At 54.5% G+C, this 15,471-nt stretch overlaps 1 protein-coding gene and 1 long non-coding RNA gene across 17 annotated transcripts in view; one reads left to right on the top strand and one right to left on the bottom strand.

Moving 5' to 3' along the window:
* The window catches only part of CFAP46 (cilia and flagella associated protein 46), a 95,284-nt gene that overhangs the window by 19,688 nt on the left and 60,125 nt on the right, over positions 1-15,471 (bottom strand). For 14 of the 15 annotated variants that reach the window (XM_024986023.2, XM_024986026.2, XM_024986024.2 and 11 more), the window contains 11 exons: positions 15,108-15,240; positions 14,344-14,490; positions 12,694-12,894; positions 12,506-12,612; positions 11,240-11,416; positions 10,423-10,558; positions 3,302-3,490; positions 2,435-2,623; positions 999-1,130; positions 732-911; positions 138-308 (listed from right to left, as the gene is read on the bottom strand). In XM_024986023.2, coding sequence (XP_024841791.1) covers positions 138-308; positions 732-911; positions 999-1,130; positions 2,435-2,623; positions 3,302-3,490; positions 10,423-10,558; positions 11,240-11,416; positions 12,506-12,612; positions 12,694-12,894; positions 14,344-14,490; positions 15,108-15,240 — 1,762 coding nt within the window. The remainder of the gene's footprint in view (positions 1-137; positions 309-731; positions 912-998; positions 1,131-2,434; positions 2,624-3,301; positions 3,491-10,422; positions 10,559-11,239; positions 11,417-12,505; positions 12,613-12,693; positions 12,895-14,343; positions 14,491-15,107; positions 15,241-15,471) is intronic. The other variant, XM_024986030.2, reaches the window with a different exon arrangement.
* LOC112444503 (uncharacterized) lies at positions 3,699-15,363 on the top strand. Of its 2 annotated transcripts, none has more exons than XR_009493044.1 (3): positions 3,699-3,952; positions 12,723-12,905; positions 15,223-15,363. It is a non-coding gene; the product is annotated as an uncharacterized lncRNA (long non-coding RNA). The 2 variants fall into 2 exon arrangements; XR_003032832.2 differs by having other exon boundaries at positions 13,557-15,363.

Below are 15,471 nucleotides of genomic sequence, written 5' to 3'. Positions count from 1 at the left end.
TGCAGCTCAGAGATGGGGAGTGGGTCTCCCAGAACCATATAGCAAGCGGGAGGCAGGGCCGGGATCTGCACCTGGTCCGAGGGCATCTGCAGAGCTGCGGGGCGGGGTAGGCTCAAGGGTGGCCTCGGCTGGTTTACCTTGGATATGGCGGCCAGTCTCTGCTCCACGCTGGCACACAGGTTGGTGGATGTCCTCTCCTGGCGTCTCAGCCTGTCCTGGAGCTGCAGCAGCGCAGCCAGCTGTGAGCTGCTGGTGTTGGCCGTGGCGGCGAGCAGGACATCGCGCATCCTCTCGGAGGCCGAGCAGCTCTGAAACAGACCGCTGAGGCTGCCATGGGGGTCCGGGCAATGTCCGTGGCAGGTGGGCACCCAGGCGCTCCTCCAGGTGGCTGGCACAGCCTAGAGGCCGGGCGAGGCGGCCTTCACCGCTGAGCCCGCGGGCCTACCGGCTCAGGACGCAGGGAGGAGAGCGCTCTGCTCTCCCGAACCCCAGAAACACAAGCCTGGGGGCTTCCGCTGCTCGTGCGCCCACAGGAACTGCGATGGGGGGCCGGGCCCCCTTCTCCAGGTACCTGGGGTGCCTCCTCCAATGAGCACTGTCCTTAAAGCGGAGCCCAGTCGCATCCTGGTGGGTGGGGCCGCCAGCAGAGGGAGCACTGGGGTCTTGGGGGGGCCTCCCTCTCCCCAGTGGCCAAGGGGGACCTTGCAGAAGGGGACCAGAGCAGAGCACACCTGAGACAGCGCAAGGAACTGGCAGGCGGTCGCGGGCTCCAGGATGCCCATGCACTCCACCATCTCCAGGCTGGCGGCCGCGGCGATGTCCAGGAGGTTGCTGCCCAGGGCCCCGTGCAGGCACTGCAGCAGCACCTCGGACGCCTGGGCCAGGTACTGCTGGGCCAGCACCACCCTCCTCTGCGGGGGGAGCTCAGACTCAGGCGGGCTCTGCGGGCCGGGCGGCCTGGGGCTGGGAGGCCTGGGGCTGGGCAGGGGCCGGCGTACCCTCTGATCCCAGCCCTTCCTCTGCTCCTCTGGGGTGGCTCTGAAGGACGGCAGTTCACTGTAGGGCCCTTCATGTTCCAGGTCCTCCTGGTTGACCTCCAGACCCCTGAGGCTGCTCAGCTCAGCGGCTCCCTGCGGAGGACACCCCTCCAGTCAGTGCCTGGGGCAGTGTGGATACGTATCTCGGCAGGACTCCTGGGTGAGGGGCGTGGCAGGCCAGCTGCAGCCCATCCTTTGCTGATTTAGGTGACCGGTGGGGGCCTGGCAGAGAAGCTGGCACCTAGCAGGTGCCACAGGGAGGAGCCTTGGCATGCCCGTGGGGTGGCCTTCTGTGCTGTGCCCCTTCAGGCTCTGCAAATCCCCTCCCTCGAGCACCAGGCCTGGGGGAGCTGGGTGCCCATCTGCCCCAGGGGCCCAGGGGCCAAGGCTCCTCTTGTCTCCTCTGCAGGACAAGGTACCCTGAAGGGGTCCTCGGGAGGCCAGAGGGACCTGCTTGGGGGGCAGCGGGCCCAGGAGACTCAGGTTGGGGGAGCCCTGGGTCTGCGGGGATAAGACAGAGGCGGGTAGCCCCTCTGAGTGGGCGTGTGGTGAGCGCAGCTTCCTTGACGGATGCCCGCTCACGAGGCGCCACATGTCTGGTCCGTATCTACCTGACTCAGAACTACCTTTTCAGGTGCTCAGTGCATACCGGTTGAATGCAGGGCCACAATGCCACCAATTCCCCCAAACGTGAGTCACGTCTCAGGACCCGGAGACCCGGACAGCTGCCACTGAGCCGACCCCAGGGCTGTGCACCCGGCCAGGTCCCTGGGGCCGGCCTGGCTGCACCTGGGCCGATGCCTTCTGGCATCTACAGAGGCGTTTAGGATGACGACCAGGAGCTCCCATGGTGGCGGCTGTCACCAGAATCCCTTCCTAGGGGCAGGGGCTTCCTCAGGGGCACCAGGCCTGCAGGGCAACCTGGCAGGGGTGGGTACTGGAGAGAAGAGGGCAGTCCTGGGTGCATTGGCGCGGCTGTCGGGAGGAGGGTTTCCCTGGACCGTGTGGGTGGGTGGGGGCGGGGAGTGAGGGGTAGCAGCAAGAGTGGGCAGGACCGATCCCTGGGTAGGGCAGGGACCCGGTCCTCAGGCACAGAGCTGCTGGGGTGGGGGAGGCGCCAGGAACCACCGCCCGGGGACACCCCCATTTGGAGCGGGGGTGGGATGCTCCACATAGGACAGCCTGTCCTGCTTGCCCCTTCTCCCCCTCGAATTCTTCCTCCGGGGGTCAGGCCTTTGGCCTGCCTTTTCCTCCCTCCACAGCCCACACCATGCTTCTTGACCCCAGAGAATTCAAGGCCTGTTTTCTACCCCAGTTATTACAAAGATCCAGTGAGCTCTCAATATATTTTTGTTTTTTGGGCCTAAGCGGTCAGTCTGGGAGCCAGCAGAACGCACCCAGAGGCTCTCCTCCCAGGAGCAGGCAGGGAGCAGGAGGTCCCAGTTCTCAGCCAGCAGGCGCAGCGCCTTCCCGGCCAGGCCCAGGAGCCGCGGGTGAGGCTCCTCGCACTCCGTGCTCAGCGACTGCAGGCTCCCCAGCTGCGCCAGCACCACGTGTGCCAGGCAGTGCTTCAGGTTGAACCACTTCTTCAGGGACACAAACCACCTCAGTCAACAAGGGCCACCGCTGCTGCCCACCCAGGCCCCACCCTCCAACAGCCCTGCCATGTGGCGAGGGTCTCCAAGGCTCAGGTGCTGGGAGGTTCTAGAGTCTGCTGAGGAGCCTCAGTTTGGGGCAGGCTGACAAGAATGGGAGTGGGTGATGGGCAGGGAGGCCTGGTGTGCTGCAGTCCATAGAGTCGCAGAGAGCTGAATGTGACTGAGCTACTGAACTGAACTGAACTGACAAGGACATGAGTTTGTACTGAGTCCCATTTAGGACTATTTGGTTCATTTAGTTATGTCAAATTATTTGGGTCCACACTTGATGAAATCTCAGTCTTAAGAACAGAACACATTTTCCTCAGAATCGTTCTGCAGATGTAACTCATCTTTTTAACAGATGGCAGCTCACCTTTATGGACGGCTTCCTGTGGCGACACAGCGGTCAGAGCACCCGCCTTGGGAAGGGGCACCTCCCCCAGGCAGACCCTGATCTCATTAGCCAATCAGACGGGCCTTTTTGGGCTGCTGGGAGCTACCGGGGCAGAGAACCTCTCTGCTCAGAGATCTCGGGGGACGTTTATGAACCCCGACCTTCTGGGTTCCCAATGGCTGGTCAGGCACACGGTGGGGGGGCCCCCAGCGCGTGTCCGGGGACGTTACCAGGCCGACAGCGGTGTAGTCACTGGGGCTCTGCAGGAAGTCGGACAGCAGCTTGTCCGTGGAGCTCTGCTCCAGCTGCCGCTGCCGGGCGTCCTCCCAGGTGAGCTGCAGCGTGTCCAGACAGCCCTCCACGAGGCTGAGCCTGAGGTGCCGCAGTCTTCGCATCAAAGGGCTGCTGACATTCTGTAACTGAGGGGTGCGACCATCACCGCCCGCCCAGCTCGCCCGCCGGGCCCCCGCCCGCCGCCGGGGCCCCCGCCCGCCTCTCCCTCCGCTTCTCCCTCCGAGGCGAGCCCAGCTCACCGCCACGCCCCGCGCCCGCCCACCGCCACGCCCACCAGGCCACGCCCACCGCCAGGCCCCGCCCGCTTCTCCCTCCGAGGCGAGCCCAGCTCACCGCCACGCCCCGCGCCCGCCCACCGCCACGCCCACCGGGCCACGCCCACCGCCAGGCCCCGCCCGCCTCTCCCTCCGCTTCTCCTTCCTAGGCGAGCCTCTCTTCCGGCTCCGTCAGTCAGTGGCTCTTCCTGATTTTACGTAATGGAACCGCAGAGCACGTGCTCTCTGCAGGCTGTGTCCATCCTGGGAGTTGTTCCGTCGCTCAGCCGTGTCAGACTCGCTGCGACCCCACGGACTGCAGCGCGGGGCGCGGTGAGTCCCTTCACACGGATGAGCTGCACTCTGCCGAGGCCATCTGCGCGCTTGCTCCCACACCCCCAGTTTGGGGCTGTGGCAAACAGCGCTGAAGTGAGCGTTCGCACACGCGTGTGTGGGGGCACACGCCCCGGAGCGGGGTGGCCGGGCCACACGGGGGCGCGCCTTCGCTCTTCACGAAACCGCCAAACCGTTGCCAAGTGGTCGCTCACGCTGTCCCCACCGGCAGCCTAGGGCGTTGTCCCAGTGTCTCACGTCCCGATAACATTTGGTGTGGTTGCTCCTTCAAGTCGTGGCCGTGTTAACAGTTGTGTGGCGGCTTTTCCCTGACTCACTAATAAACTTGCCGTCTTTTGTGATTATTTACCATCCACGTATTTTCTTTGAAGAAAGGTCTGTTCACATGTTTGGCCAGTTATTATTGGGTTGCTATTGTCTATTTTGAAAGTTCTTTACATTAATATAGTCTAGATACAAGACCTTTGTCAGAAAATGATTTGTAAATATTTTCTCCCAGTTGGCAACTTGTCTTTGCATTTTCTTACTGGTGTCTTTTGAAGAGCTGAGTCCAATTTATAAAACTTTTTTTGATGGATTATGATTTTGGTCTCATGGGTAAGAAAGACTTTGGTCTCATCTGCTAAACTTTAAGGCTGCAGAGGCGTTTTCCTATGTTTTCTTCTAAAAGTGTCACAGTTTCAGCTCTTACATGTAGCCCTGTGACCAGTCTTGAGCTGGTTTTTACACGTGGTGTGAGGTATGAATGGAAGGGTAATTCTGGGGGATGGACGTCCAGTTGCTCCCGCAGCTTTGTTTTAAAGGTGAGCCCTTCTTACTGAACCCTCTTTGCGCCTTTGCTGAAAGTCAGTTTTCTTTCTGTATGCATGTGTCTATTTTTACATTCTCTATTATGTTCCACTGATGTGTAAGTTTACATTAAAGCCACACTATCTCGATTCCCATAGCTTTACGGTTTAGTTCAGCCACTCAGACGTGTCTGACTCTTTGCGACCCCATGGACTGCAGCACGCCAGGCCTCCCTGTCCATCACCAACTCCCGGAGTTTACTCAAACTCATGTCCATTGAGTCGGTGATGCCATCCAACCATCTCATCCTCTGTCGTCCCCTTCTCCTCCCGCCTTCAATCTTTCCCAGCATCAGGGTCTTTTCCAACAAGTCGGTTCTTCATATCAGGTGGCCAAAGTAGTGGAGTTCCAGCTTCAGCATCAGTCCTTCCAACGAATATTCAGAGTTGGTTTCCTTTAGGATGGACTGGTTGGATCTCCTTGCAGTCCAAGGGACTCTCAAGAGTCTTCTCCAACACACTTCAAAAGCATCAGTTCTTCGGTGCTCAGCTTTCTTTATACTCCAACTCTCACATCTATACCTGACTACTGGAAAAACCATAGCTTTGACTAGACGGACCTTTGTCAGCAAAGTAATGTCTCTGCTTTTTAATATGCTATCTCAGTTCAGTTTAGTCACTCAGTCGTGTCTGACTCTTCGCGACCCCATGAATCGCAGCACGCCAGGCCTCCCTGTCCATCACCAACTCCCGGAGTTCACTCAGACTCACATCCATCGAGTCAGTGATGCCATCCAGCCATCTCCTCCTCTGTCGTCCCCTTCTCCTCTTGCCCCCAATCCCTCCCAGCATCAGAGTCTTTTCCAATGAGTGAACTCTTCGCATGAGGTAGCCAAAGTACTGGAGTTTCAGCTTCAGCATCATTCCCTCCAAAGAAATCCCAGGGCTGATCTCCTTCAGAATGGACTGGTTGGATCTCCTTGCAGTCAAGGGACTCTCAGGAGTCTTCTCCAACACCACAGTTCAAAAGCATCAATTCTTCGGCGCTCAGCCTTCTTCACAGTCCAACTCTCACATCCATACATGACCACAGGAAAAACCATAGCCTTGACTAGACGGACCTTTGTTAGCAAAGTAATGTCTCTGCTTTTGAATATGCTATCTAGGTTGGACATAACTTTCCTTCCAAGGAGTAAGCGTCTTTTAATTTCATGGCTGCAGTCACCATTTGCAGTGATTTTGGAGCCCAAAAAAGTAAAGTCTGACACTGTTTCCACTGTTTCCCCATCTATTTGCCATGAAGTGATGGGACCAGATGCCATGATCTTAGTTTTCTGAATGTTGAGCTTTAAGCCAACTCTTTCACCTTCCTCTTTCACTTTCATCGAGAGGTTCTTTAGTTCTTCTTCGCTTTGTGCCATAGGGTGGTGTCATCTGCATATGTGAAGTTATTGACATTTCTCCTGACAATCTTGATTCCAGCTTGTGCTTCATCCAGCCCAGCGTTTCTCATGATGTACTACTCTGCATATAAGTTAAATAAGCAGGGTGACAATATACAGCCTTGACATTACTCCTTTCACTATTTGGGACCAGTCTGGTATCCCATGTCCAGTTCTAACTGTTGCTTCCTGACCTGCATACAGGTTTCTCAAGAGCCAGATCAGGTGGTCTGTTATTCCCATCTCTTTCCGAATTTTCCATAGTTTGTTGTGATCCACATGGTCAAAGGCTTTGGCAGAGTCAATAATGCAGAAGTAAACGTTTTTTCTGGAACTCTCTTGCTTTTTTAATGATGTTGGCAATTTGATCTCTGGTTCCTCTGCTTTTTCTAAATCCAGATTGAACATCTGGAAGTTCACGGTTCATGTATTGTTGAAACCTGGCTTGGAGAATTTTGAGCATTACTTTACTAGCGTGTGAGATGAGTGCAATTGTGTGGTAGTTTGAGCATTCTTTGGTATTGCCTTTCTCTGGGATTGGAATGAAAACTGACCTTTTCCAGTCCTGTGGCCACTGCTGAGTTTTACAAATTTGCTGGCATATTGAGTGCAGCCCTTTCACAGCATCATCTTTTAGGATTTGAAATAGTTCAACTGGAATTCCATCACCTCCACTAGTTTTGTTTGTAGTGATGCTTCCTAAGGCCCACTAGACTTCACATTCCAGCATGTCTGGCTCTAGGTGAGTGATCACACCATCGTGGTTATCTGGGTCATGAAGATCTTCTTTTGTACAGTTCTTCTGTGTATTCTTGCCACCTCTTCTTAATATCTTCTGCTTCTGTTAGGTCCATACCATTTCTGTCCTTTATTGTGCCCATGTTGGCATGAAATGTTCCCTTGGTATCTCTAATTTTCTTGAAAAGATCTCTAGTCTTTCCCATTCTACTGTTTTCCTCTATTTCTTTGCATTGATCACTGAGGAAGTCTTTCTTATCTCTCTCTATTCTTTGGAACTCTGCATTCAGATTAGTATATTTTTCCTTTTCTTCTTTGCCTTTCACTTCTCTTCTTTTCACAACTATTTTAACGTCTCCTCAGACAACCATTTTGCCTTTTTGCATTTCTTTTTCTTGGGGATGGTCTTGATCCCTGCCTCCTGTACAATGTCATGAACCTCCTCCGTCCATAGTTCTTCAGGCCCTCTATCAAGTCTAATCCCTTGAGTCTACTTGTCACTTGCACTGTATAATCGTAAGGGGTTTGATTTAGGTCATACCTGAATGGTCTAGTGGTTTTCCCTACTTTCTTCAACTTAACTCTGAATTTGGCAATAAGGAGCTCATGATCTGAGCCACAGTCAGCTCCTGGTCTTGTTTTTGCTGACTGTATAGAGCTTCACCATCTTTGGCTGCAAAGAATATAATCAATCTGATTTTGGTGTCGACCATCTGGTGATGTCCATGTGTAGAATCTTCTCTTATGTTGTTGGAAGAGGTTGTTTGCTATGACCAGTGCATTTTCTTGGCAAAACTCTATTAGCCTTTGCCCTGCTTCATTCTGTACTCCAAGGCCAAATTTGCCTGTTACTCCAGATATTTCTTGACTTCCTACTTTACATTCCAATCCCCTATAATGAAAAGGACAACTTTTTGGGGTGTTAGTTCTAGAAGGTCTTGTAAGTCTTCATAGAACTGTTCAACTTCAGCTTCTTCAGCATTACTGGTCGGGGCATAGACTTGGATCACTGTGATACTTGAATGGTTTGCCTTGGAAACGAATAGAGATTATTCTGTCATCTTTGAGATTCCATCCAAGTACTGCATTTCGGACGCTTTTGTTGACTGTGAGGGCTATTCCATTTCTTCTAAGGGATTCTTGCCCACAGTAGTAGATATTATGGTCATCTGAGTTAAATTATTCACCCATAGCTTTACAGTAAGTCTTAAAATCAGGTAATGTTAGGCCTCCAACTTTGTTCTTTTTCAAAGTTGTGTTGGCTTTTGTTAGGCCTTTTAAATTCCACATAGATTTAAAAGTCACTTTGTCAATTTCTATTTTAAAAAACCCTGCAGAATCTTGATTAGTATTGTAGATAATTTAGGGGGAGAATTGACATCTTAATAACATCAAGTCTCCTGAGCCATGAACTTAATATACCTTTCCATTTATTTAGGTATTGTTTAATTTTTCTAGCAATGTTTTGTGGTTCTCAGGGTATGAGTTTTCACTTTCTGGGTCAAATTTCATATGAAAGTGAAAGTGAAGTCGCTCAGTCGTGTCCGACTCTTAGCGACCCCATGGACTGCAGCCTACCAGGCTCCTCCGTCCATGGGGTTTTCCAGGCAAGAGTACTGGAGTGGGGTGCCATCGCCTTCTCCGAATAACATAGATTAGGAGAACAATCGTATGACAATTTCATATGTATGTGGTTATATTTAATATACATTGATCGTTATTGGCGTATGGAGATGTACAATTAGTGTTTGTGTACTGTTCTTGCATCGTGCAACCTTATTAAGCTCACTCCTTAGCACTAGCAGCTGTACTTTTCTGTAGATTGCACAAGGTTTTCTACACAGACAACCACATTATCTGTGAACGAAGACAGTTTTGCGTGTCCGTTTCTAATCTGAATGCTTTAGTTTCTTTGTCTTGCCTTATTGAACTGGCTAAAACTCTAATAGCATTCTGGATCAAACTGGTGGAGGACACATTGCTATCTTAGTCCTCATCTTAAGGAAAAAGCATTCAGTCTGCCAACATGTGATGCCCTCAGTCAGACTGAGGAAGATCACTTCCGTTAACAGTTTGCTAAGAGGAATGGATGCTGGATCTTGTTACATGCTTTCTTCTTCTAACTGTTTTCTTTCTGGTTGCGCTGGGTCTTCTGTCACTGCACACAGGCTTCCTCTAGTTGCGGCGAGCTGGGCTTGCTGACTAGTTCTGTGGGCTTCTCTTACCGCAGAGGCTCTAGGCGCGTGAACGTCGCAGCACGCGGGCCAGGAGCTGCGGCACGCGGGTTTAGCTGCTCCACGGCGGGTGGAGTCTTCCTAGACCAGGGATCAACCCCCTATCCCCTGCGTTGGTGGGTGGATTCTCATCTACTATACCACCAGGGAAGTCCAATAATGTTTAATTTTTAAAAATATCTGGTGAACCAAATTGATTGACTTTTGAATGTTACACAAGTCCTGGGATCAACCTGGAATATTATCCTTTTTACACACTGTTGGATTTAATTTCCCATATTTTGTTTAGATTTTTTACACCTATGATCATGAAGAACTGTCTATAGGGTTTTTCTTAGTATCTTTATCTTGTTTTGGTATCACACTGACACCAGCCCTACAGAAGAATTGGGATGTATTCCCTCCTTTTCAGTTTTCCCAAACAATCTATACAGAACTGGCATTGTTTTTTCCCTTAAATGCTTGCTGGTATTCCCTAGTAAATTCATATGGGTCTGACAGTTTCTTCATGGAAAAACTTTTAACTACAAATTCAATTTATTTAATAAATTGAGGGCTACTCACATTATCTATCTTTTTATGACTGAGCTGTGGTCGTTTGTGTCTTCCAAGGGATTTTCCATTTCATCTCCATTGTCAAACATACGGCGTAAAGTTGTTCATGATATTCCCTTATTATATTTTCAACATGTGGAGTCTACAGTGATGTTATATCTCTTATTTCTGATATTGGTAATTTATATTCTTTCTCTCTTTTTAATCAGTCTGACTAGAAGTTTATCAGTTTATTGATCTCCTTAAAGAAACAGCATTTGGCTTTGTTGGCTTTCCCAGTTTTCAGTTCTCTATCTCATTGGTTTCCACTGTGGTCTTCAATTTCTTTTCTTCTACTTATTTTGAGTTTGATTTGCTCTTTCTACTTTCATGTTGAGGTAAGTGATTTAGGGTTTTTTTCTCTTCTCACACAAGTATTTGGTGCTACAAAAGCTCCCCTAAGTGTTGCATTAGAGATCTCTTACACATTTTGATATGTGCCACCCCCCACCACACACATACTGTAGTTCAAAATAGTTTCCCTTCTGATTTTTACTCTGGCCCACAGTTATTCTGCTGTATGCTATTTACTTTCCAAATATTTGGTCATCTCTCCTGTAGCTTTCTGGGACTTTTTTTTTTTTTAATCACAACACTTTTTTTTTTAACTGGGATTTTTTAAAATTGAGGTAAAATTCACATAATGTCCTTACGTCATGAAGGGACAGTAAGCTCTGGACACTGAGAAACAGGTCCACCGCTCCAGCCACGGCTCTCTGGGCCAGGTCATATGCTTCCAAGTACCGTGCAGTTCTCTGCTCTTCGTATTTCTCACTTTGGGCACACAACCTTTATCAGAAGAAGAGTGGCCTTTAGAACAAAACCGTCAAAGTGTCATATGGTCAGCACTAGACATGTGTAGCATGCAATTTTCATGTAATTATGATGTATATTTCATTAGTACTCTAAATCTTATAATTAGGTGTTTTACCTGGAAGGATCCTCTCAGTCTATCTGGAAGAGAGATGGAGGACCGCGCATGCAGTCTGGAGCTGGTGTGCAGGCGCTGCGGCAGCACTGCCGTGCGGGGGCCGGGCGGGCCCCTCCCTTCCCTGCCCGTGTCTGAGTGTCCCCAAGCCCTGCAAGGACCCCAGCGGCTTCGGCGACCACAGCTGCTAGCTGGGGGCTCCCAGGTGGCGCGTGGCTTTTCCCTCATAAAGGCTACTTGTAACGCCCGGCCTTTGGTTTGCTGGCTGTGTTTTGAACCCCTGCATGGACCCCTCGGTGGGGTGGCCCTGGGTAGGCGGGGGGGTGGGGATGGGCAGATGATGGGAGCGGTCAGGGGAGGTGACGGCACTGCTGGGGGTGGGCAGCTCCTGGCCTCTGAGGTGACACCTGTGCGGTTGAGTGTGAAAAGGTGTGCGTGTCCACGCCTGAGCGAGGTGTGGAGCGACGCTCGCGTGCCCTGGGCTGGGCGGGAGGCTGCATCTGCCCGCTTCCCCGGGGCAGGGAGCACAGGGGTTCCCCCACCTCTTCACGCGGGCCCGCTCCAGCTGAATGTCCACGCACTTCTCCTCATGGCCGATGCTGGCAAACTTCTCCTCGACCTCCAGCAAGCGGTTATCTATTTCCAGCATCAGAAACAAGTTCTCCAGGGGGTCTCTGTCCAGCTGCTCCCGGACAGCTCTGATCTGGAGGTGCACACACCTGCGAGGGCAGGGGCGGGGCATCGCTGCGACTGACGGGCAGGGCCGCCAGCCACCCACCACCAGCTTGGCTCTGGGAAACCAGAGGGGCACCTTCGTGACAGCACACTTCTCTCCACACCACAAGCCATGCCCGTTGGTGACAATGCCACAAAGTTAGAAACTAACCTCTCCCCACCCCAGGCACTCTACATCCCTCTGAAAATTCAAAATCCCTCTCTTAAAGAACTCTGGGGAAGAACAGAAAACCAGGTGGAAATGCAGCCTGTTCACAGGTCAAACCTGCAGCTGGGGGTCCAGGTGCATCTGCTGGGGCGGGACCGGGGCGCCCCCAGAGGTGGGGACAGAACAGCCATGAGGAGCCCTCTCCCAGCACAGGAAGAGGTCAACAGAGAGCAAGGGAGTAAAGAAAACCCCAATCAGGCGAAAGCTGCGGCGCTCTGGTCGTGAAGCAGAAGCTGCTCTGTGAAGGCAGGACCTGCAAGTCTGACTTGACGGACAGACCTCGGCCGGCTCTGCACGTTCCCAGAAAGAGGCCCGTGCAGCTGGAGCTGAGGCCATGGGAGGCTGCTTTCCAGAAGACCAGTGACCAACCAGGACGACGGCCCAGGGACAGACTGCTCGTCTGAGCGTGGACGTTCCTGCCTGGAGGCTGTCCTGCGGCCTCCTACCCCTTGGGCGTCTGCAGAGAGCTTGATGCTGTGTCCATGGGCCAGATGCTCGGGCCAAAAACTGGAGGGGAGAGCGGCAGGCAGACCGACAGACCCCGGGAGGAGGCTGACCACCTGGGGCGCCCCACACCAACTGTAGGGAGCGGAGTGGCCGGACCTTCCCCAGTCTTAGAGGCTTCCTGGACATCGAGCCACCTCTGAGGAGCTGAGAGTCCAGGGACAAACAAGCCACCAGCCCGCCTGGTCCCAAGAGAGAGGCTGGCTGCCAAGGAAGGGGTGCGGGAGGCAGCTGCGGACACAGGGCCTTGTCCTGAGAGTCTCTGAACTTCACAGGCTCGAAATATGACTTAGAGTTAATAGTGGAAAGAAGTACACCACAACTTTCATGGTGATTAACATTCTTCCTCACAGAAAGTTACCTGGCCTCCAGGTCTGTGGTCATGAATTCCAATACGGGCATTCGGTTTGGTCTCTCCTTCTTGAGCACGTTGAAGGTGTCTATGAGTTTCTGGAAGAGCTTGCAGACCTGGGGCAGGCCCGGCGGAGTCACCGTGGCCCTGCCACCCTCCACCCGCAGACCCCCGCCCCGCACACAGCAGCCCCTCACCAGGGTCTCTCTCCTCTCGCCCTCTGCAGACAGGAGCGTGTCCGCCAGGGTCAGGGTGGACTGGTACCAGAACTCCTCACTCCCTCCCAGGCGCTGGGCCTGCTCCACCATCCGCCGAGCCTGCCCGTACTTCTTCTCCTTGTTGGCGAGCTGTGCCAGCAAGTGCATGCATCTGGACTGTGCGAGAGGATCGCCCAGCTCCTGCAAAGGAGGTGCGTGTGGACGGAGGATGGGGTGGGGAAGTGGGCGAGAGAGACAGACAGAGACACATACAGAGACGGAGGCAGAGAGGCAAAGAGAGAGAGAGAGAGGCGGGAAATCGAGGTGGGAGAGAGACGCAGCCAGGGAGACGCAGAGACGGAGCGAAGGCCCCATCCGGGTGCCTGCCCAGGGAGGAGCCTGCAGGACAAGGGCCCCAGCGCTGAGCTCAATGCCTGTGCGTGTTAAGACATGCTCCGCAGAGTCCAAGCAGCCCCTCCAGCAGCAGGAGGGCCGGGCGGCCGCCGGGTGGAGGTGTGGACAGTGCGTGGAGCACCCTTTCATGGGTCTGAGGGAGGCTGACTGGGAAGGTCCCGGATGCTCAGGCGCAGGCCAGGAGACGGGGTCGCGGTGCCCGGGGCCCGTGGGTGCCGGCTCGCAGCCCCGCCTCCTCAACCTCCTGCACCCCCTCCAGGTCCCCCCGCGTCCCCAGGGCCCGTCCTGGCTGCTCCCCTCCACCAGTTGCATGGCCGTGTCAGTCCCTCCCCCTGCCACACTGTCCCCCTGGCCTGAGACAGAGAGCTACAGATGTTTCTCTCTCGAGGGTTCTGTTCCAAAGCAAGGGCCAACTCAAACAGTTCTGCAACCTTGGCTCCCCCTCCCAGGGAACAATCCTGAATGCCGCACGGAGACGGAGCCGCCCGTCGGGGGCCCCGGGAGTCGCTGACACTGCAGCCCAGCTGCCCCCTTGGGGAGGGAGGGACACATGGGGTGGCTCTGCTCTGTGCTGCGCCTTCCCAGGGCACCATCCTCATGGGGATGGAGCCCAGGAAGAGGGTCTCAGTCCGCCTGGGGAGAGGAGGCAGGAGCCGAGGCATCCAGGAGCTGACACAGGAGGTCCCTCCCGGGGGAGCGGCCGAGCTGCCTCAGGAAAGCCAGCGGACAGCAGGGGCCTGGGAGGCTGAGCCGAAGGCTGAGCGTCCACACTGCAGTGAGCCTTTCCGAGGGGACCTGGCGAAACCCAGGCTTCCAGGAGACCTCCGAGCGCCACAGACGCCTGCAGGGCCCACACAGAGGAGCAAGACAGAGCTCCGGAGCAGGCTGGGGCCCGGGACACCATCTGCCTCTGAGAGCAAACCGAAGCCCTCGGCCTCTCGAGGGCCCCATCGTCACACGCACCGTGAGGGGCCTGCTCAGAAACACACGCGGCCCCGCAGCCCAGGAGGAAGACAGCCCGCAGCACAGACCCGCCGCAGTTACAGGAAACGGGCCGTAATGAAGCCAGAGGAGCAGACAGACAGAGCACGTGGACAGACCTCCACAGTCAGATGGAGGCTCCAGAACAGTCTTCAGCACAGAAGGTCCCTGCCTCCATCCTAGCAGGGGCCTGGGGGGCTGCTTCTGGGGGAGGAGCCCCCACAGGTGCGGTGGGCCCGGCAGGTGTGGCCTCACCTGGAAGGCCAGGTACGCCTCTGACAGCAGCAGCCGCGCAGGCTGGTACAGGTCCATCGCCAGCAGGACTTCGGCCTTGAGGGTCCACAGCAGCGGGAAGGATGTTCCGTCCAGGCCCCTGCCAGTCTCTTCGTTTACCTTCAGGATCTGTAAGATGCGCAGGCCCAGAGGGGCCGCGTGGGTGCAGGGCGGGCACCGTTGGCGTGGCTGACCCCGGCCCCGCACGCCCGAGCCCAGTCCCTGCTCTGGGGCCCGTGGCCAGGCTGTCCTCTCGGGACGCCTGTCCCTGCTCCTGGCCAGGCCACTGAGTAGCGCCAGGTGCAGGGGACTCTGCACACCCTGGGGTCCCGGCACTGCCCACCACAAAGGGAGCCCCAGGGACGGCACTGCCATGGTGACCAGTGCCCTTGGAGCACACGTGGGACGGTCACTTCCTTTACAGGCAAGCCCACCGCGCGCGGGGAGGGCGGGGGGCGCTCAGACGTCCCAGCTGCTCTGCGCCTGCTGCGAGGGACCGCCCTTCCCTACCCGTTGATGTGGGAGCTCCCACCCCTCACCGGCCACCCCCAGCCTGTCCTCTCTGAACCACAGCTCAGACCCTGCCGTCTTCCCTGAGGGCCGGAGGGGCAGGGACACGCCCCGCCAGTCCCTGGATTTCCCAGGAGCCGGCACAAGGATCAGGAGGTCTCAGCCACTAGGATAGGTCCAAGCAGAGTGGCTGGAGCTGGGCCAGGGGCCAAGCAGCTTCTGCAGAGCAAGGCTACCTTATCCTTTGCTACGAGGGGCTTCGTCTCCGCCTGCGGGGCCGAAGTGGGGGGCTCATTCAGTGTTGGCAGATTTTCTTCTAATAGAGGTTCCTTATTCTTCTCCTTTTTCAAGGCAATTTCTTTTCTGCAGCTAATATAAGTAAAACAAGCGTCATTATGCCAAAGAAGAAACGCAACGGCCAGAGCACCTGAGAATGTTCAACTTCATTAGTAACCAAAGAAATACAAAATAAAAAGCCACAACAAGCAACTATCCACTCATGTGTTTACAAAGTTCTTTTTAAATTCCCCTCGTTTAGCAGCACAGACGACTCCCCTTTTCCACATGTAGCCCATTCTCTCTCCCACACTGTAGGCTCAT

The sequence above is a fragment of the Bos taurus genome, chromosome 26, assembly GCF_002263795.3.
Source record: "Bos taurus isolate L1 Dominette 01449 registration number 42190680 breed Hereford chromosome 26, ARS-UCD2.0, whole genome shotgun sequence".
Lineage (NCBI taxonomy): Eukaryota > Metazoa > Chordata > Mammalia > Artiodactyla > Bovidae > Bos > Bos taurus.
The sequence above is the reverse complement of the archived record's forward strand: the minus strand, read 5'-3'. Positions and strand labels throughout refer to the sequence as shown.